We start from the raw sequence: 22,400 nt of genomic DNA, 5'->3' as shown, positions 1-22,400 counted from the left end.
ACAAATGGTTATGGTAACTTTTATCTTATGTGTATTTAACCTTAATATAATTTTTTAATTTTTTATTTTGTGAGAGGGTCTTGAGTAGCTGGTACTGCAGGTGTACGCCACAATACTTGGCTAATTTTTTGTTTTTATTTTTGTAGAGACCAGGCCTTGCCATGTTCCGTGGGCTGGTCACAAACAAACTCATGGGCTCAATCCCAGGTTGCAGTGAGCTGAGATTGCGCCACTGCACTCTAGCCTAGGTGATAGAGCAAGAATCTGTCTCAAAAAAAAAAAAAAAGTTAAAAAAAAATCTTAGGAGACATAAAAGTCATATTCTCTTATTTTGAGAGAGGGTCTTGTGAATACTGGCATATTCACACTGTTGTTCAACCATCACTGTATTGGCTCCTGTATCAGCTTCCCCAGGTGTTGGGATTGACAGGTGTGAGCTGTTGTGTTGGCTTAAAAAACGTTGTTTTTAAGTCTTAAGAAAGTAGTGTTGTTTGCAGTCCTCCCTCCATAAGGGGAAAAAAAAATCCATAAAAAGATCACATGCATACATGTGTATATATAAACCACAACCTTTTCAGAGTTGTATGATCAAATAGTAAAATTCTTCCTCTCAGTAAATGAAGGTAAACATTTGGCACCCACTACCTAGCTTCAGTAATTATCAACATTTTGTCAGTCTGTATCTGACTTTCTTCTGCTTTTTTCTGAAGTATTTTAAAGCAAGTCACAGATGTCGTATAATATCACCTATAAATACTTTAAGATGCATCTCTGATGATCATACAATTATTTAATATAAAATAATATCCAGCCCATATTCAAATTATTAATATTCAGACAAGGCCCATTATTGCTTTTGACTTTTATGTCTCCTAAGATTTTTAAAACTCCTTTTTTTTTTTGAGACAGATTCTTGCTCTGTCACCCAGGCTGGAGTGCAGTGGTGCAGTCTTGGCTCACTGCAACCTCTGCCTCCTGGGTTCAAGTGATTCTCCTGCCTCAGCCTCCTGAGTAGCTGGGATTACAGGCATGTGCCATCATGCCTGGCTAATTTTTGTATTTTTAGTAGAGATGGGGTTTCACCATGTTTTCCACTCTGGTCTTGAACTCCTGACCTTTTGATCCTCCCACCTTGGCTTCCCAAAGTGTTGGGATTCCAGGTGTGAGCTGCTGTGCCTGGCCTAAAAACTTTATATTTTATAGTAATGTTTATTTAGATAAAAATTATAAAAATAGTACATATATTCTTCATCTTAGTTTACCCTAATATTAAATCTTACATCACCCTGGTACAAGGATCACAACCATGAAATCAACATTGGTACAGTAGTATTAACTGCAGACTGTATACATTTTCACCAGTCTTTCACCTAGTGAACATCTTCTGTTTCTAGATACAATCCCAAATCACATTTAATTGTTATGTTATTCTACTCTTTTATAGTTTCTTAGTTTTTCATTGTCTTATGTGCATTTTTGTCAAGAATACCTCAAGTTATGTGCCCTTCTCAGGGTACCATATTAGGCAATATAATATTGATATCTTATTTTTGGTGATGTTAACCTTGATCACTTGGCTGATACTAGTTGCCAGGTATCTGCACTGTAAAGTTGCTGTTTTTGCCTTTGTTAATGATAAATATTTTGTGGCGATACTTTGAAATGAGGCACCTAGTATTCTGTTTTTCTTCAGACTTTTGTGGATTAATTTCATGTTCACTCATGAATCTTTCCTTTAGCAATTACTTTGACAAAAAACATTCTTGTGCTCCAGTGATGATTTTCTGTTGTCCTTAATCTTTTTTACATTAGGGTTATTTTATTTTTACAAGGAGGAGCTGTGTCCTTTTCATTCATTCATGGATTTATTTATTTATTTATTTAGAGACAAAGTCTCACTCTGTCACACAGGCTGGAGTGCAGTGGCATGATCTTGGCTCACTCTAACCTCTGCCTCCCAGGTTCAAGTGATTCTTCACCACACCTGGGCTGATTTTTGAATTTTTAGTAGAGACTGGGTTTCTCCATGCAGGCCAGGCTGGTCTTGAACTCCTGACCTCAGGTGATCTGCCTGCTTCAGCCTCCCAAAGTGTTAGGATTACAGGTGTGGCATACTGTGCCTGACCTATTTTTGTTTTCTTTTTTTTGCTTTTGAGACAAGGTCTTGCTCTGTTGCCCAGGCTGGAATGCAGTGGTGGTGATCATGGCTTGTTGCAGCCTTGAACTCCTATGGTCAAGCGATCCTCCCATCCCCCAAGAAGCTTGGACTATAGATGTGCAACACCACAGGTGGCTAAATTTTACATTTTTTGTAGAGATGAGGTCTCACTGTATTACCCAGGGTAAACTCAGACACCTGGGCTTAAGTAATCTTCCCACCTCTGTCTCCCAGTGTATTGGTTTTACAGATATGAGCCACCATGCCCAGCCTTTTTATTCATTTATAACAGCATGGACTCCTAAGTGTTCTATGGGTTATATTCCAATGTTATAGTAATTTTATTGCTCAAATTGTTCTATCTTTGGCTATTAGAAGTTCTTTCAGGTTGGTTCGTATGCTTTTTTGATACACCTCTCTCCCTGAAACCTACTTTGAGCACTCTTTAATTTCTTGCACTGAAAGACACTCCAGGTGTATCTTGTGTTATGTCTGCCACACTGTGGAATTGATCAGTTCTCTAAGGAGCCCTGGTTTCTCTCATTAGACTTTATTTTATAACGCTGTCTACTTTCCAAAAAGAAGTGATTTTTTTGACTCTAACATATTGTACATTCTGGATTCAGATGATTGCTTCTTGTGTCATTTAACTACCTCTGTCCCCATGGTTCTCAAACTTTGCTGCATATTAGCATTAGCTAGGGAGCTTTAGGAACTTCACATACTCAGGTTTTATCCCACATCAGTTAAATTAGAATCTCAGGATTGAACCCAAACATGAGTGGTTTTTAAAGTTTCCCAGGTTTCCATTATGCAGCCAACTTGAGAACCACTGCTGTGTTTCTAGCTCCTCCCATTTGCCTGTAGTGGTAGTAAGATCTAGACTAGAGGCTTGACTACATTCTTGACATTCTTGTCCAGGTTTTTTTGTTCTTTCTGTTATATCTTGCAAAGACTGAACATTGGATTCAGTTCTCTTTTTGGCTTCAGTACTGCTCCTTCCATTTTGTACTAGTTTATTTTTAACTATGCTCTCTCAGTTCCTCACATTTACTTCTTGTACCCATTTTCAGGAATCAGTCTGGGATTCTCTTCTTGCTACTCTCTGGTAATATTCATGAATGTGCTCTTTTTTTTTTTTTTAATGGTGGCTGCAAAATTACCAACACCGCCCTCCAGACACCTTTTTCAGTGTCTCTCCTCAAGCACAACACATCTAAAATTGAACTTGCCTTCCTTCAAGCCTGCTTGTCTTTTGTTCTTATTTATTCATTCATTCAGCACATATTTATTGACTGTCTGCTGTGGACCAGACTGTATTCCAGGAACCAAAGATGCAAAGTTGAAGAACAAACTGGCCTCAAGGAGATTTTTTGCTTGGTGTATTTTCTTCTGTATTCCGCGTTTCACTAATGGCATTGGAATCTGCCTGGAGAGAGGCCTCTTTGATAGCCCACTCTTCATTTACCACATCCTGTCAGTTTGCTGTGCTTCACTGATTGTTCTGTGCCATTCTGAATATTGAAAACACAGCAATGTAACTCTACCTTTGAGGGAGCTAGTGTGGTCTTTAGAGTAATACTAAGTAGAAAGTGAATTCTGAACCAACCACTTAGGTCCATATGCCCCTAGGCAGGTGACTAAACCTCGCTTACTCAGCGTGTAAAATTGGAATAAGGATCATCACCTCACTGGGTGGTTTGGGAGACTGATGCTGTAACTTGCTCTGCCTCTTCTTGTCCTGGTGAGTAGCGCTGCCATCTCTTCAGTTGCAGTATTCTAAAACCTAGACACCATCGTAGAAACTCCCCTTCCCTTATCCTGCCTTCTCATATCTAGTTATTCATTGAGTCCTACTATTTTTTATGTGTAAATATCACTCAGTTATATTTATGTTTAATAGCTTTCAAGCCTTCATTTTAAATTACTATTATTATTTTTTGAGCCAGGGTCTTGCTCTGTCACTCAGGCTGAAGTGCAGTGCCACAATCAAGGCTAACTACAGCCTTTTAATGTCCAGGTTCAATTGATTCTCTCACCGTAGCCTCTTGACTTGCTGGGACCATAGGCACGTGTCACAACGCCTGGCTAATTTTTCTATTTTTTTATGTAGGCAGGGTCTCGCTGTGTTGCCCAGGCTGGTCCTGAACTCCACCTACCTGAGCCTTCCTAAGTGTTGGGATTGAGCCAGTGCACCCAGCTTCAAGCTTTTGTTTTTGCCTATTCAATTGTATGGTTTTGCCTATTCAGTTGTAATGGTCTCCTCATTTTTCATCTCCCACCTGACCATATGATCTTTCTAAACGCCATTTAGTTTTTTCTCTTTGATGCTTTAAACACACTCTAATGGTACCTCATGAAGTCCACAATCCATCGCCTGGCAGTTCTTTTCAACATCGTGCTCTGCTCTTTTTTTCAAATCATCTTATCTCTTGTTACTCTTCTCTAACAACTTGTATTCTAACTAGGCTTTCCCATTTGTGTTTCCTAGGTTAACTCTGCTGCTTCACATCTCTGCACCTTTGCCTGTCTTCTTTCTCCATACTGTGCCTGGCAAGCATCTTGAGTCATGTTTCAAGGGCCACTTCAAGTCATACCTACCCTGTGGTGCCTTTCCAGATTTCCCTCAATGTGTCCTTGTCTTTTACTGTGCCATGTACTCACGTTCTATTATGGCATCATTGCATTTATTTCACTGCTTGCATTTGCAACCTTCTTGATGAAAGCAGCATCTGTTACTAATTTTTTATCATCTTAAAACCCATTATAGTACCTAGCATATAGTAAATGCTTCTTTTATATCTGATGGATCAATATGTAAAAGTTCTGAGAACAGTGATTGGCAGAAAATGAATGTCAGAAGATGCCTTGGTCGTGATTCATAATGTTTATGAAGATATTTAGCACATTGCTTTTCCCAGTTTATATTAATTTCCCTTGCCAGAATGAAGTATAAATCTTTAGTGAGCTGTTCAAAACCCTTTATGCTCCTGTCCATCTTCCTAGGCTCATCTCTTGTCATTTCTCCTTCTTCAAATCATGTTTCCCATCTAAGTTTCTGGTCTCTATCTCTGGTGGATCCTCAGCCTTTCCTTTTTGTTGGGAATCACCGCACTAGATACCCACAGTTACTCCTGTTCTTAGTGGAGCCACTAAGCAGAAGTAGGCAGAACCACTGCTGTGAAAACCCTGTTTTCTAGTTAGATTGGACTAATTGTGATAACAGACTTGAACTTTGAAGACAAAAATTTTCCCTTTTTCTATAGCACTTACTTTTCATAATGTACTGTACCACTTACCATATTTTAGTTTAGGTGTTGTATGTCTGTTACCTACTTAGCATATAAATCATTTGAAACAAATACTATGTTTTATTTGTCTTTGAAGTTCCAGCGCTCAGAATATGAAATGTTTCTTGATTTGAATGAGTGGAGTGATAATGGGTTGCTCAGAAGAGGTCAGTATTGTCTAGGATATTCGGATGTTTTGAATAGCCATTTGAGAAGCCTGCTCTTGGTAAGGAGAATAGTGGGAGGAGTGGAAACAGTCACAGCAGCCAGCTGCTTCCATTTGTTGAGCACATCTTATATTTAGGCACTTGACATGTGTTGTTGACATGTTTAATTGTCACAGCAACTTGATGATGTTGGTGCAGTAATTTTCCATCTTTAACAGATGTAGAAACGGAGGCACAGAATGGTTATGTGATTTGTGTGATGTGTGGTTTGGGATTGTAGAACTTAAGGCAGTTGTCACTGCTGTGCTGTACTGCCTTCCAGTGGAGCTAGAGGATTGGGAACAGTGAGAATACTGGCCCAGTTAGAGCACCATGAGGGTTCAGGGTACTCCAGGCTTCTCAAGAAGGGACTACACTCTAAAGATCTTCTCTCTGATGAGATTTATGACAATGGGTAAGGATGATACTTCTTAAAACTGTAATTTGTATACATGTTACCTGAGTATCTTGTTAACATGCCGATTCTAATTCTATTCTTTTTTTTTTTTTGAGACGGAGTTTCACTCTTGTTGCCCAGGCTGGAGTGTAGTGGCGCGATCTTGGCTCACTGCCACTTCCACCTTCTGGGTTCAATTCTTCTGCCTCAGCCTCCCAAGTAGCTGGGATTATAAGCATGTGCCACCACGCCTGACTAATTTTGTATTTTTAGTAGAAATGGGGTTTCTCCATGTTGGTTAGGCTGGTCTCGAACTCCCGACCTCAAGTAATCTGCCCGCCTTGGCCTCCCAAAGGGCTGGGATTATAGGTGTGAGACACCACATCCGGCCCTACATGCAGTTTCTAATACTATAGTCTAGGATGGGGCCTGAGAGTCTGCATTTCTAACAATCTCCTAGGGAAAAATAATGCTGCTTCCCCGTGGACTCCTTGTTGCATGGCAAGAGTTTGGAGGGTTCAGTCTGAAATATATTTTATATGGCACCATTAGATTATCATCTAGAAATTGTAAGAGGTTTTCTACCTTTAATTGGATACATAATTATGAAGTTGGATGGTATGGAGATGCTGAGATTCTAGGCACTAATTCTTTATCCTGGGTCTATATTAGAATCCCCCTAGTAGCTATAAAAACTACTAATTCTTAGGCTGTACTTGAGATCAATAAGAAAATCTAGTGAACAGGTCTTTATATTTTAAAAAAAGTCTTCAAGTGATTAGAATGCGCTAAGCAAATAGATTTATTAAAACTCTTTCAGAACCTAGGCTGCTTCCTTGCATGTTAGTCAAGTTTGATGTCTGTGAAATAAATATTGCATCTTCAAAGTTCCGGTGCATTGAAAATACCTTAAAATTGCCATAAAGATGTGGCTAGAAGTTAAGCAAATCAGGTTTGTCATCATTACAGTGTTTTGATTAAGGCTTGTATTATTGGCAGTCTATTGTTCATCTTTTAGGGAATAAGAAAAATAAAAATAATGGTTTTTCTTTTTTTTCCTAGTGAGACCGTTCTGAGAATTCTCATTGTACTTTTGTAACCCATGTTTTTTTCTCTTTCCAACAGGGATTTTTTGCCAGGTGGTAGGAGAGATTATACAGTACAAGTTCAGTTGAGGTGAGTTTGAAATTTTCTCTTAATTTTGTGCTTGCTGAATTTTAAAACACATATGAATGTTTGAGCACACTATTTAAGAATACTTTTTTCTTTTATTAATACAGACTTTGCCTGGCAGAAACAAGTTGCCCTCAAGAAGATAACTATCCAAATAGTCTATGTATAAAAGTAAATGGGAAGCTATTTCCTTTGCCTGTAAGTTGCTTTTTATTCACCAGATTTGCATATAAGTTTAATATAAACACTGACAAGGCCTAGAAACAGTGACAACTGAATACTAATGAACAGTTTTAGCATCCAGATTAAATGCTGTTTTCCACTACAGTGATCCATGGTTACTTGGATAAATAATAAATGGCTTATTTCAGGTCTGAAGGAGATGAGCCTGGAATATCTTTTTTTTTTTTTTAATTAAAGAGACAGGGTCCTGCTGTGTTCTCCAGGCTTGATTTGAACCTCTGGGCTCAAGCAGTCCTCCTACCTCAGCCTCCTAAGTAGTGGAGACTAAACAGTTGTGCACTACTGCATCTGGCTAGAACCTGGAGCAGCATCTTGCGTAACAAATCAATGCTGTGAAACACTCTTGGGAACATATCAAACAGCATAGTTGAAGGGGAGGACTTGGGCAGTTTCATGTACAGGATAGCATGTGTGGGATATCTGAATTAGCTGGGCTTGGCCTCTGGGTGACATGGGGAAAGCAGAAGCTGCTGAGAGTGGTTGACTATAGAAATCAAGAATTCCCAGCTTGGGCCTTGATGATGCATTCACTTGTGGTGGTGGGTGGGTGCAATGATAGTTGGTTGACAACCCTTTTAAGCAGAGAGGCAGTATATGGGCTTCAGCACCTAGGATATATACAGTGTGGTTGTATATAGCCTGTTTCTGGCCTAATAGATGGCTTTTGATTCTTTGAATCTTGTTAGTCAAGTCTTAGAATAATAAAATAATAAATGTAGAACTATACTATATATTGGTTTCCATTGAGGCCTTGAATACATTACTAAATTAGGTACCATTCCATGGATGGCCAGCAAAGCCATAATAAAAAAAATAGTACATGACATGTTTGTCAAGCACTACAAAATTGGAGGTATATTTACTGTAACTGAATCTCTAAGAGAGCAGTGATCCCACCACTATGCCCAGTTGTCATTTCACCAAAGCTGACACTTGTGCAACTATTGAGAAAATGGGGAAGGTGTTTAATATCCCTGCTGAACACGAGACTGGGCTCTGGATTAATATATGAGCAATACGCATGAGTAGCTAAGCAAGTCAGACAGTATATATGGTCTAGGACTCTGGGCTCTACAGAGCCAAGTGATCAGAATTGAGCCTCAAAGTGAAGAAAGCCATGACCAGGCACTCTTGTCTTGTAGACAGAGGGATCTGACTTCTCTTGGTTGTCAGGAGTCTCATACACAGTCTGTGGACTTAGAGACCTGAGAAAATACTTGCTTTGTGAATTTTACAGGGCTTGAGCAACACTGCATCACTGACTGACTCTTTTTGAAAGATACGTGTGAGACTGAAATCCGTTGAGACAGTCTGGGAGTGAAGAGTAATTGCAGAGTCTCAGTAGGTATGGCCAGGGAGGATTGCTTATATGGCCCAGACCTGTTTACCCAGGTGGGACATTTAGTCTCTCAGGTTTCCAGCTACTAGCAACAAGATTCTCAGGAGCTCTTTCCCCTGTGCAGCCCCGGCCCCCCCATGGAGTCTTGCTCTGTCACCCAGGCTGGAGGGCAGTGGTGTGATTTTGGCTCACTGCAACTCCACCTCCCGGGTTCAAGCAATTCTCCTGCCTTAGCCTCCTGAGTAGCCACCAAACACAGCTAATTTTTATATTTTTAGAAGAGACAGAGCTTCACCGTATTGGCTAGCTGATCTCAAACTCCTGACCTCATGATTCGTCCACCTCAGCCTCCCAAAGTGCTCAGATTACAGGTGTGAGCCACTGCGCCTGGCAGCTATCTTTTATTTGAATAGTTGGCACAAAGATCTGAACCAAGGGAATAAGCAGCCCTACTTGGAGCTGAAAGATACCAGTGGGTAACCACATGTGTGGGAAAGAAAGCCTGGCAAAATCAGAGATTACAGCACAACCCTGTGCATCTGTCTCATGGACTTTTCAGATCCATTTTTCTTTGCCCTGGATGTGCTAAGATTTCCTTTTCTTTTTTCTTTAAAAAAAAAAAAAAAGAAAGGCTCTCAGTCTGTTGCCCAGGCTGCAGTACAGTGGTGCAATCTTGGCTTACTCTGCAGCCTCAGCTTCCTAGGCTCAAGCGATTCTCCTATCTCTTTTAGTAGCTAGGACTACAATGTGCCTGGCTTATTTTTGTGGAGACAGGGTTTCGCCGTGTTGCCCAGGCTGGTCTTGAATTCCTGGGCTCAAGCAATCCACCTACCTTAGTCTCTCAAGGTGTTGGGATTACAGGGGTGAGCCACTGCACCTGGCTGCTAAGATCTTTGATCTTTGACGCTCATTGCTATTTGCCCCTCCCATTATCTATGATGAAAGATAAGACTATGGAGAGCTTTTTGGTGTCTGTGGACTCACCTCGGAGACTTACTTATCCTGTATCATCATGTGACTGTGCCAGTGATGCGAGCTGTGTCTGAAATGTGTGAGGTTGTGCCTTAACTCTTTGGCATTGCTATGGAAAATATGGTGGCTACAGATGTGTAAACATAGAAGTTACACAGAATATGCAAATGGACCTGTCAGTGTCACATTTTGGGATGATACCTTCCTGTAGGAGGTCTATGGCACCACTGCTGATGACTTGGAGTTTGTCACTCTCAGTTCTTTTGAGGGAGAGAAAATTAGGCAATTGAGTACTTCCTCTGGGGCACTGTTACTCACTTGCTGCTGATTTCTGTCCCAAAGCACCCACTAACCTTTGATTTACTTGTATTAGGCTATTTGTGAACATGTTGACTATTATATAAAGCACCCTTTATCTGATGAGTCTGACATCCCTGGAGCCAGGGTCCTGCAGCAGCTGCTCCATGGGCAGTTGTGAAAGAGGAAAAGAAATGAAGCACTGAGAGAAAGGCAAAGACATATTTCAAAAACAGAAGGCAGTGGGGAGGACTTGCCTGACCCTGATAGAGCCATCCCAAAGAAAATCAGATGGCTGCCTTTCCCAAATAGCCTTTTTCCTCTAGCCCGGTAAAGTCCTATAGACCAGCTGAAAGAAATTCACATGCATCTGATGGAAGACATCTTAAACCACCTCTTGATCCACAATTGCTATTGATTGGAGTAATGAAATATGGAGTCTTTATTAATGTTAAACAAGATTCTGCATGTTTTAAGAATTACATGAGTTTGCCTAGGCCTCAGAAGAAAGCTCCTGTGGGCCTATAGGAGTTTATTGAACTCTTGCCACCATGGAGAGCCTTGGGGACTTTGTTTCAGTTTTAAGAAGGATCAACAAGCCACAAAATAAGTTTGATAGGTGTTCCTTGCCCATGATCCTGATGTATTGAACCATGAATCCTGGAGGGATAAGCTTGAAACCGTTATGAATTGCCCATTAGAGTTCTGAATATGGTTGCATTTGTCTGTGTCCTGGAGGAAGTCCTTGTATGTATGATATTACCGTAATATCCAGTCTTTACGGACCCATGGCAGTTGACCGCTCTGCTGCATGTACAAAGTAAACATAGGAATGGGAAATGGTATTATTTTGAAAATGGTAACATGTCCCTAGACTGTTAAGGATCAAATAGTGATGCAAGCAGCATATGTGCTTTTTTTGCCTACATCAAGATGATGAGTTTTACAAAATACCTTCATGCATTCGTTTTCCAGCTTCCCTTGGTGGAAGGAAGACAGCAGCTCATAGCAGGGCTTGTGGGATGGTGACATGCAGCGTGGACAGACAAGAAGCTGCCGAAGAGACCATCCCCCATCTTTGACTCCAAGGGCTGCCAGTGTACAGACTGACAGCCAGATGAGAACATTTTATGTTTTTAATGGGCAGGAAAGAAAAAAGCCCTCTTTGCTTAGGGAGTTATTTTAAGAAGCTGAATTATTTTTCTTTTGAACAATTTGTGAGAAATGTCTGTAAAACCTGTGTAGCTATAAGATTGATGGAAGAAAGAAGGGTTTACAAGAATATTTCTTTGAAAGATCCCAAAGAGTAGAGAGGATATGTGATGTAATTCAGCTGGCAGCAATCTCCAAGTAGTTCCTTTTGGTGCAGTCAGAAGACTTATCAGTACTGGCCCCCTTCTTTTAATAAATTCTGTTTCTGAGCTCATGGATTTGTTTCCTGATGCTGTGTGTTAGTCACCCTGATGGCTGCCTCACGGTAAATCTCAACTGACATAAACTCAACATTTCTTCTTTTAAAACACATACTTGTTTCCACACTCACCCCAGTTTGAAGAAGCACTTCTGTACCTGAGAAGGGATAATTTTGATATCAGAAAGAATAATGACTATAGTAGACTCAAAACTATCAAATATGTAAGTGTGTTTGTAATAATTATACTAAAATAAACCACTGGAGGTTGCACTAACTCACTGCTCTGAAGGTTGATGAAGAAAGGAAATCATTCGTTTCAAGGTGACTAGCTGTTGATGTGGTCAAGCCCTTTATGGAAACATTTTGGCTAATATAATCACAAGGGTAATAGAACTAGAAAATCATTATTCCACAATTCATAATCATATAATGGGTCTAGGGTAGCTATCATCAATGGATGCCAAAGCTTGACAGGTAACTTTATGGTGGCGGGATCAGGCTGACATCCCCTGAACTCCTGATCAATCTTGACATCACTGAAAACATGGCAAACAATCTTCTGTGCCTTACAATGTGGTACCATATGAAGTATGCAACGTTTTCTGTGAAGTTTTCATGTCTAAATATTTGACCCCCAATGTAATCAAGCTTGTTTAACTACTGGTTTTAAAAATATAAAAATATATGGGAAGTAGAGCAACAAAACCTCATACTTCGAGGAAGCAATATACCTAATCTAGAAATGTGAAGTCATTGTTCAGGTCAAAAGTCCTGGTTTGTCCAATAGAACAACAGCACTGGGGAAAAGTGTGAGTGTTTGGAGATGGTGGGGATTATGTTTCTAGAATAAAGGAGACTTCAGAGACATAATTAAGTGCAGTGTTGGGCTCTAGTTTGAATTCTGATTCAAGCTGTAAAAGGACATCTATACTAAACTATATTTGGAGAAAACAGAAAATATATCTGAGATTTGCTTGGGGGTTGGGTAGAGTAGGTAAAGATTGTTCATGGGTAAGTAAATTACTGAACTGATAGGTATATGTGTATTATACTTTTTTCTTTACTTTGGTATATGTTTAAATTTGCAGTAATAAGATAAAAGGAAAAGAAATTTTGAGGCAGCTGGGAAATCTGAATTGAAAGACAAGGTATTAGGTGATTTTTAAAAATTGTGGTTATTTTTGTGGGGTTGTAATACTGTGTTTTTTTTTTTTAAATGTCTTATTAGCAGTGCATGTTAAATATCTGTGGGTTAAATGACATGTCTAGAATTTGAATTTAAATACTCAAGGGCAGAAGGAAATGTGTGTGTTTTAGGGCAGATTGACTTTGGGGTCAGAAGCATTTGAAATAAGATTGGCAGCATGTTGGTAATTATTGAACCTGATTGGTGGGTTCTTGCTATTTGTTCCTTTCTTGTGTATGTTTGAAAATTCTGTAAAGTAAAAAAGTAAATCTGTGTTGTAAGTATTCAGATAGTAATGGTAATTGGAAACTTTGGAGGAAAATGTTAAAGTACAATAATTGTGGATGACTTTTGTCATAGTTGCAAGTAGGGTAATATGTCATCAGAGCATGAAATATAAAAAATTATTTGTGTCATAGGACTGCCACAAAGTCTTCTGCTGGTGCTGTACAGTGGCCTTTTCTCAGAAAGCTTGTAGATTTGCTCCACTGGTTCCCTGTCACATGAACTTGACTTTATTTTTGCTAATATGAAAAATTGTTAGAAATATGTGTTAAGGCTAAAATTTATGTTTTATAAAATTCCAACTATTAATATAGTCTTAATAACCAGGAAATTGATGGTTGGGTAGAGGTGGTACTGATGGTTAGAGATAGAATACAAGTTAACAGACAATTCATAATTATCAGTAAAGTCACACAACTCAAGTGGGATACAGGATAGACTGAAAACACTTTACACTGAGCAAGACTAACATGATTCTGAATTTGCTAAAATTTCATTATTACATTGACTGTTATTCTCCCTGCTTTGCCATCCTTTTCTACTGTGTCAGAATGTCTTATGTCTTAAATTCTAATTTCCAGAGTGCACATTTTAGTTCATGAGTTATTTTTATCCTCCTGGCAGACCCTGTATCATCATTTTTAATTGTTTAACCTACCAGTGAACATACCAGCAATTATCTTCCAGGCCCAAAACAGACAAAACAAAAGGTTTCATTCAAAATTGCCTAGATACTGGTATTGATATTTCTTGTGCTTGTTGCTTATTGAATCAACTCCTGGAGTCTGTATAAGGGGACTTTTCTTAGGAGTTGTGATTTTTTTTTTTTTTTTTTTCTGAGCAACTTTTTTTTAATTTCCAGTTGAGCAACTTAAGATGGGCATAACGTTCCTACACAACACACACACTCTATCTCTTTCTTTCATTTCTATATTATAACGCAAGTTATTTAAGTTCTACTCTGTCTTTTATTCTCCTGCTCAAACTTTTTAGTGATTTTCGAAATTTGTTGAAAGTTACAGATTACACATTATCAGGTAGACTCTCACTTAATAATTACTATCCTTCCTCTTACGAGACAGTAAAGGGTATTCCCAGGTTGTGGTAAACAAGGTGTGTTCCTCTGTCATGTGATACTACCAGTACTATTTTTCATTGGTCTTAAGGTGCAGATTTTAGCATTGCTGAAATCCAGAAGTGTCTTGAAATTGCCGGTGACCACGTGTCAGCTGTGATGTATTATCATCGCCTGCACTTGTACAACTTTGATGTTATTGCCATGGCATGAGTGGTTAGCTGTACCCCCTTGGCTTTTCAGTTAACAGATAATTTAACAACATTTCGAGAAAGAAGCATGAATCCTGGCTGTCGTCTGAAAACTTTTTATTGATGCATTCTCATAAGATCCAGATCGTATCAACATTAACACATCCAGTTAAGGGTGTCAGTGACTTGCAGAGAAATCTGAGACGTTAGTGAAATGGAATACAGTTTTAAAAGATACTTTCTCTCTAAAGTTCCTGCTTGTACATAGCAGAGTGTTATGTGGAAAAATGTGTGCATTAATGACTGAGAGAAAAGTGATTCAAAAGATTCTTCTGTACAAAAGGGAATATGTTAATTCATTTTGCTTACATTTCTTTGCCATATATACAGAAATAAGTAATGTTGCTTTCTCAATAATATGTAATTAAATTACATCAAAGACAGCGTTTGAAATATGGTATTTTCAATATGTAGATCATTTTGCAGCTAAGACATTTTAATTTTTTTAAAAAAATGTAGGATTTTGGTTTTGAAATATCAGTGTGAAATCTTGTGGTAATTGATAATTGGATATACTGCGAATCAGAAATGAGTACACTTGCTCTTTAAAACAAACGCTTGATGACTAGATAAAAGTAGATTAAAGCATGAATAGCAGTATTGTGGTAGCCATCAAACTAATTTAATGACAGTTGAAATACTGATTATCCTTATTTGTTAACTTGACCTGGTTTAAAAGATTACCATTTCTGTTCTACCCAGAGAAAAGGCAGTAGAAAGTATTTTTATCATTCACCAGATTTTACAAACGAAATTCGTGAGTTTGTTCTTTCTTTCCCCACAATTTCCAGTTTGCTTTCTGTCTTTCCCACCCCTGATACATCAAAGTATTTTGAATGGGGACTGCTAAGGATGAATCATTACAAAAAGTTGTGATTTTATCTGTAAAGCTTGGTGTCCTATAAAAAAAGAAAATAATTCATAGCTAATGTGGCAAGATGTCAGCATCTTTAATTTTAATGATGGAACATGGATTTGTTTTTTCTTACCTTTCTGGACTTGTGAAATATTTTATAACTTTTTTTCAAAGGTGATTTCCCTATTTTGGTTGATAATCATGATGAGGGCTATATGATTTTCAGGCTAAAATAAAAATAATATAACTGAAATTGGTCAGGATCCTGTATCTATCTTGGAGAAACTGTTTAATTTCTGCAGATAATTTGAAATAATTTTTCTCTCTTACGGTTATAGGGCTACGCACCACCACCTAAAAATGGGATTGAACAGAAGCGCCCTGGACGCCCCTTGAATATTACATCTTTAGTTAGGTTATCTTCAGCTGTGCCAAACCAAATTTCCATTTCTTGGGCATCAGAAATTGGGAAGGTAAAGGCTCTCCCTTTTGGGTAGCAGGATAGTGACCCCGCTGGGGGTTGACTTACTGTGTTTTTTCTTAGGCTTTTGGCTCCAGCTCTTTTTGTTTTTGGATTGTAATCTCTAAAAAGCAATAATTTTCAGTTCAGAGGCAACAGTGTGGAGATTCTTAAAGTTAAAAACTTTAATTCTGAGCTTTCCTGAATATCATCTCTTTATTTTCCTGGAAAGAAAATATGCATATTTATATTTCTGAAGGTAATGGTTTAACCACAATTGTGTGTATGTTTGTGTTTAAGTAGTATTTTAATAAACTAGAAGCTTTGGACGATAAATATTTATGAAGAGGAACAAAGAAAGCTTTATCAGTTTTGGGGAGAAATGTTAAATATACACATGTTGTGATTAGAAATAATCTGTTTTAGCCTTTATGTAAACAACTGATACCTCAGATAACCTGTGATTATCTCATATAAAAATATTTACTTAGAATTATAATTTTTTTTTAAACCTTCAGGTTGATTAACTTTCTGCCGATTTTTGGTCTTATAATAAATTATGTCAGTTATGAGCTACCAATTAATACAACAAGGAATTTACATTTTAGAATTACTTATATAACTAAAATAATGAATAGAAAAGAGATTTCAGTTAATTTCTGACTATCATCGGCTTCAATGTTACTATTACATGAAGCATCAATTTCAGTGTTCCTGTTAAGATGTTCCTAAACGGAATAATATTCCTGTTTTATGGATGGAGAAATTGAGGCACTTTACAGACATTGGAATAAATGATTGTAGACATTGAAAACTTGGCAGTTTTGCCATATAATGGCAATTATACTCTTTCCTTATAATTAAAATGATTAATTGACCTAACATTTGTACTATAAGTTGGGCATTTAGATATTTAAAATAATGTTTAAAATATTTAAAATACTAGGTTTGGCAACTTTTAAAAGTTTTATGTTTATTGTAGAATCAATTGAATGAATATATTTAATAAAATGGGAAGATAGGTTGTTTTAGCATTTATGTAAAATTTCTTCGTAGCTCTATGAATAGCTAATGAAGGTTCCTTTGTGCCAGATCTAAGAGATATAGGATTGAATGCTGTTATTTTCTGGCCTTCACTTTTTAATGTTTTCATTTCCTCATGTGCCTAACATACTATAGTAGCTGCTGCTTGTCAGTAAAATACCCATTTGGGATACAGAAGTTAATTTATCAAAGCTTTCCTCAGAAGAAAGCTGATACCTGGTTCATTTGAGTGATTTACTCAAAGGCCATGTAGCAGGTAGTCTCTTCTGCCAGAATTAGAACTTTGAAACTCTGGGTTTAAAGTGCTAATTCAGACCACTGGCATTTGAAATTTGTTTCTGCAGTGGAACTCCGCTTTTATGTGAAAATATGAGAGCCCTGTTATATAAAATCGATAAAAGCAGAATGATTTTTGTTAGCAAGATTCTGGTTAGTCATAGGAGAGTGAATTTTCAGGGTGGCCCCTAAGGTACCAGTTTTGCTAAATCAGAACCATAGTTTGGAAACTATTGATCTAACCTATGTTCCCATACTAGTGGATGGTTTAAAGTGATAAATGATCAAGAAATACCTTTAAAATGATTGAACTTTTATTTTCACTGAAGTAGCTTGGTTGATTTTGTCCCCTTTGCAGTCATTGACCATTCCATGGAAGTTATTTTGAATGTTATTTTTGGAAATCAGTGTTTCTTAAGTATATTATGTAAATAAAGAGAATATTATCTCTCATCTTTAATGCAGGTTTCTTTTTGTTTGTAGAATTACTCCATGTCTGTGTATCTTGTACGACAGCTTACATCAGCCATGTTGTTACAGAGATTAAAAATGAAAGGTATTAGAAACCCTGATCATTCCAGAGCACTAAGTAAGTAATGTTTATAATACCAAGCATTTTTTTTTAACAAAAGATTGAGCATATAAGATGCTTTAATGCTTTAAATATTGCTCACATCAATATTTATGTTAGTATATATTTGTTAGCTCACATACATAGTAATTTATATACATTACTGGGTATGTAAAATTGTAGACATATTATCACATACATAGTAGTTTTTAATTGTCAAAGAAAGTATAAGAATTTTTTTTTTTTGAGACGGAGCTTTGCTCTTGTTGCCCAGGCTGGAGTGTAATGGCCCGATCTCAGCTCACTGCAACCTCTGCCTCCCAGGTTCAAGCGATTCTCCTGACTCAGCCTCCCGAGTAGCTGGGATTACAGGCATGTGCCACCGTGTCTGGCTAATTTTATATTTTTTTAGTAGAGACAGGGTTTCTCCGTGTTGGTCAGGCTGGTCTCAAACTCCTGACCTTAGGTAATTCACCTACCTTGGCCTCCCAAAGTGTTGGGATTACAGGTGTGAGCCACTGATACTTTTATCTTTTCTGTTTACAAATTTAATAATTGCTGGAAACAATACAGTCTAATAAAAAAACTGTGATGAATGTGTGTTGGAAAAGCTTTGAAGCTCAGGGTACTGCTGCATTCCAGCTTCCTCTTCTAATTGTTGTTCTTAAATCTTAGCTTTCTATTTTGAAAGTGTTACTTACCAGCAGTCTTACTTTTAAAAAAATTTTAAGAATTTAAACAAAGAATTTGCATGTTCTAATTCTTTAACCTATATTGGGAGTGCAACTGTGTTTTTAATACATTAATATTTAACAGTTTAAGATGCTGTATATTTCTATAATTTCGTTTCTTTGTCACCATTAATTTTTTTTTTAATTTTAATTTTTCTTTTCTCTTCTTTATAAAGTAAAGGAAAAACTTACTGCAGATCCTGATAGTGAAATTGCTACAACTAGCCTTCGGGTATCCTTGATGTGCCCTGTAAGTAAAGCAACAAAACATTCTGGGGAATTTGACTTTTTATAAATTATAAACTTTCCTATGAAAGTAAGTGTGTCAATGAATGCTATATTATGATAGATGTCTGACCTTTTCTTTTCCCATTAAGGAATCTTCATGATTGAGCCACATTCTTTGTATTATTTGGGCAAGAGGGAAGATAGCTTTAGGCCCAGAATAGTCTGTCATAATTAATGTTGTAGATAATCCACAGCTTGTAATAAAAATATATTAAGAGATGGCTCCTTTTGTCAGAATATAAATGATACTGAAAAATAGCAAAAAAGTGATTAGGGTCTGATAAATACTAATTGATGGTGTTGGTTTAGTGAGTTAGGATGTGTAGGATGTCTTTGTAATGTTCTTTTAAATTGTACAATAATTTTTATTTTATTATCTCCTTACATAGAAACTATGAGGGAGAAATTAGTTAGCAACTCTCAGATCCTTCTCTGTGCTTGCCACTGAGCTAATTGTGGGAGAAAATATTGAGGCTTGCTTAGAAAGTTAATAATTGAATTTGAAAAATAAAACCAACTCCCGTAACAATGGAGCAGACTTCACTTACAGTTAGGCTATTATAGTACCAAGAAGACATGGGAGGGGTCAGGAGCAGTGAATGAATTGGAGGGGAACCTTTTCCGGTTTAGAAGAACTTAATGAGAAAAGTCATGGAATCAGGTATTTATAATGTAGTTTTGTGGGCATTTGATGACTACCCACCATTTTGAGAAATGGGGAGAAATTGTGTCAGAAAGAAAAGAGAGTGCTTTGTTGAGTTTCTATGGTATGTTCTTTATTTAACTGTCTCAGCAAACCTGTGTGGAGTTGTCTTCATTTGTAGAAGAAACAGAGACTGAATGAGGTTGGCTAACCCAAATTACACAGGGGGTAGAACAAAGATCAAGATTCTGCTGTTCTGACATTCCTGTTCTCTTTCCGATATACCATGCTGCCAGACTGGTATATACATGTCCTGAATACAAGTATATTTCTTTTATTCTGGAAAGTGGTATTTGTACATCTTTTATTGAAGCTTTACTTTTTTTAGCCTTCATTAACTTAAAAACATGAACTTGCCTTTATTGAAATAGAATTTTTGGATATCAGGATTGCTTGGATACTGGGAACCTGCACTTATCAAACGCAGGGAAGAGGACCCAAAAGCCCTGAGGGTGGTGGCAGAGGCTCTAGGAGGCATGTGGGAGGATCCACAACCTCCTCTGAGCACAAGCTCTGTGCAAACCTTCAGCCATGAGTTTTTTTCAGTGTCTTCATGTTATCTTTTTCTTCTCTCTCATATTAAAATTGATAATAGATTGAAACAAGTGAAATTACTTTTTTGTTGGTTAAAAAACAGTTGGATATTGACAGTTTCTTATGATGTAACCGTAGTATGTTCAAAAATTAATTGCCAGCTCGATATACAGTCACTATATGCAGAGGGAACTCTTGTCACCGTTATGTTTTAGATGTCAAACCATTGTATCAGGAAGAAAGTCTTCTACACAACTTAGTTTTACAATTGTGTAGTGCCATTTTCTTAGAATCTTTAAAAATTTTTTTCTTCATACAGATGGCTATTCTACACAAGAGCAACCAAAACAAAATGCAATGGCTAAACATACTAAAGGATTCTGAGGCTTTTGGGAGGCTTTTTTGAGACAGGGTCTCTATCGCCCATGCTGGAGCACAGTGGTGTGATCATGGCTCACTGCAGCTTCAATTTCCTGGGATCGAGATCTTCCCTTCTTGGCCTCTTGAGTAGCAGGAACTACCACCACACCTAGCTAATTTTGGTGTCTTTTGTAGAGATCTTTCACCATGTTGCCCAGGCTGGTCTCAAACTCCTGACCTCAAGTGATCTGCCCACCATGGCCTCCCAAACTGCTGGGATAACAGGCATGAGCCATCTCACCCAGCCAAACTTTCAATAGTAGTGAAAGTAGTGTATCACAGAGGTTAGGATTCCTTCTATGTAAGAATAGGGAGCAGTTCCTTTCAAACATAACAATTTTAAGAAAATGGACTTTTCAGTTATTTGAAGAAATGAAGTAACAGATCAAATAGGATTTTCAAATCTTGTTTTACGTTTCTTAAATGTCTCTTTCTCTCTGCTTAGAAGTGACAAAAAGTCTATTTGTGAGTGTGTCTTTTCAGCTTTTCCTCAGGGTTCATCCTACCTGATCTTTTCAGTGCATTTTCTTGGAAAAGAATGAATGGTACTCTTTGGGCTGTAGTAGTACTATTAATATAAGTTGGTAGCTAAACTATAATATGTGGTATATTTAATTAGAATACAAAACACAAGTGTTTTGATTAGATTTGGTGGATGGATGACAGAAGTTAAATGATGAAAACAGTTTTTTTGGGTCAGTCCTGTTATCAGTTGGAGAAAGCAGAATGGAGTCCAGCCAGTTAACAATGGAGATATAACATGGGATCTGCTGCAGTAATGGGAAATGGAGAAGGAAAAATAAAATCCCAGAATCCCAGGCACTTGAATAAGAAGTGAACCCTGGGTTATTTGGCAAAACCAAGAGAAACTAATAGCGTAGGGTGATAGAAGAAATGTTTATTGCATTTCACAGTATTTTTGTAAAGTGATTTGCAGTGGAAGTGAGTCTGAATAGTCGGAGCAATTCTAAAACCTCTGTCCTTGGTACTAAAGGAAGGTAATATCACAGTAGTTTTATTGAAGAGGGATCTAATTGAGTGTGCATAATCATATTTCTGAACGCAATATCTAAATTTTACATGCGAGTTTCACTTTGGTGATTTCAGCTAGTGATTTTCAATCTGTCCTGCAGAGGTGGGCTAGGTAGCTGGGGAATAGAAAAAGAAAGCTAGGTTTGATTTTATCTCTTGAGATTCTAATATGTTAAAAAAAAAAAAAAGTTCTGCTATAAGTAGTTGGAAACCACCAGTTTGGGCCATTCCAACTTAAAAACGCTCTTAATTTAGATTGACGGTAATTAGTCTACAGTGAATAGAAGTTGGATAATGCCAGCTTAAGATTTTATAAGAAAAAAGTATTACATTGCTTAAATACCACTTCATTCATAAAATTAATAAATTTCAAAACATCATCATCTGATTAAATTAGAATTATAATTTATTTTAATGGAGCATTCAGGTCCTTTTTAATAACATGCTGTAGTCACTAGGAAATTGATACAATTTCACTAGCTAGTAACATATGCCAGGGAATGCTTATTAACTGTTATAAGACAACAAGAGCAGATTAAATTTAGAATCAGCAACTTTTATAGTCCTGGATATTCTCATTTCTGTATGCTATAGAAATTTCAAGGCAGTAACAAGAGAGAGAGAAACGGCATAGAAGAAAAAGACAAAAACAACCTTGAAACAGCAGTTTGCAAAATGTGGCTCAGGGATACCTGCAGGTCTCTTACACTCTTTGAAGAGGTCTATAAAGTTAAAACTTTTTATAATAATACTGACGTATAATTTTGGCTTTTTGTTCTTGTTCTCTTATGAGCATAAAGTGATGTTTAATGTGGGTAACCTAATAGATGATATTGCACTGATGTCTCATGGAATGTGTTTTTGTGTACTCTTATCTTTTAAAAATATGTTTTAATTTCAAATATACAAATATTGATAAATATAGTCCACATACATAAGTCTTTGAGGTCTTTTTTTTTTCTTTTTCTTTTTCTTTTTTTTTTTTTTTTTTTTTTTTTTGAGACGGAGTTTCACTCTTGTCACCCAGGCTGGAGTGCAATGGCGCGATCTCGGCTCACCGCAATCTCCACCTCCTGGGTTCAGGCAATTCTCCTGCCTCAGCCTCCCGGGTGCACCTGCCACCTTGCCCTGCTAATTTTTGTATTTTTAGTAGAGATGGGGTTTCATCATGTTGGCTGGACTAGTCTCGAACTCCTGAC

The 22,400-nt window shown here is 37.4% G+C and overlaps 1 protein-coding gene across 37 annotated transcripts in view; it reads left to right on the top strand.

Moving 5' to 3' along the window:
* Window positions 1-22,400, top strand: part of PIAS2 (protein inhibitor of activated STAT 2) — a 181,550-nt gene that overhangs the window by 74,394 nt on the left and 84,756 nt on the right. For all 37 annotated transcript variants that reach the window (XR_013525878.1, XR_013525879.1, XR_013525880.1 and 34 more), the window contains 5 exons: window positions 7,177-7,227; window positions 7,332-7,422; window positions 15,481-15,615; window positions 17,406-17,511; window positions 18,401-18,474. Coding sequence is in view for 29 of the 37 variants with exons in the window: in XM_035270958.3 (XP_035126849.1) it covers window positions 7,177-7,227; window positions 7,332-7,422; window positions 15,481-15,615; window positions 17,406-17,511; window positions 18,401-18,474 (457 nt within the window). In the remaining 8 variants the exon portion in view is untranslated. The remainder of the gene's footprint in view (window positions 1-7,176; window positions 7,228-7,331; window positions 7,423-15,480; window positions 15,616-17,405; window positions 17,512-18,400; window positions 18,475-22,400) is intronic.

The sequence above is a fragment of the Callithrix jacchus genome, chromosome 13 (genome assembly GCF_049354715.1).
Source record: "Callithrix jacchus isolate 240 chromosome 13, calJac240_pri, whole genome shotgun sequence".
Classification (NCBI taxonomy): Eukaryota; Metazoa; Chordata; class Mammalia; order Primates; family Cebidae; genus Callithrix; species Callithrix jacchus.
This window is presented reverse-complemented; position numbering and strand designations above follow the sequence as displayed.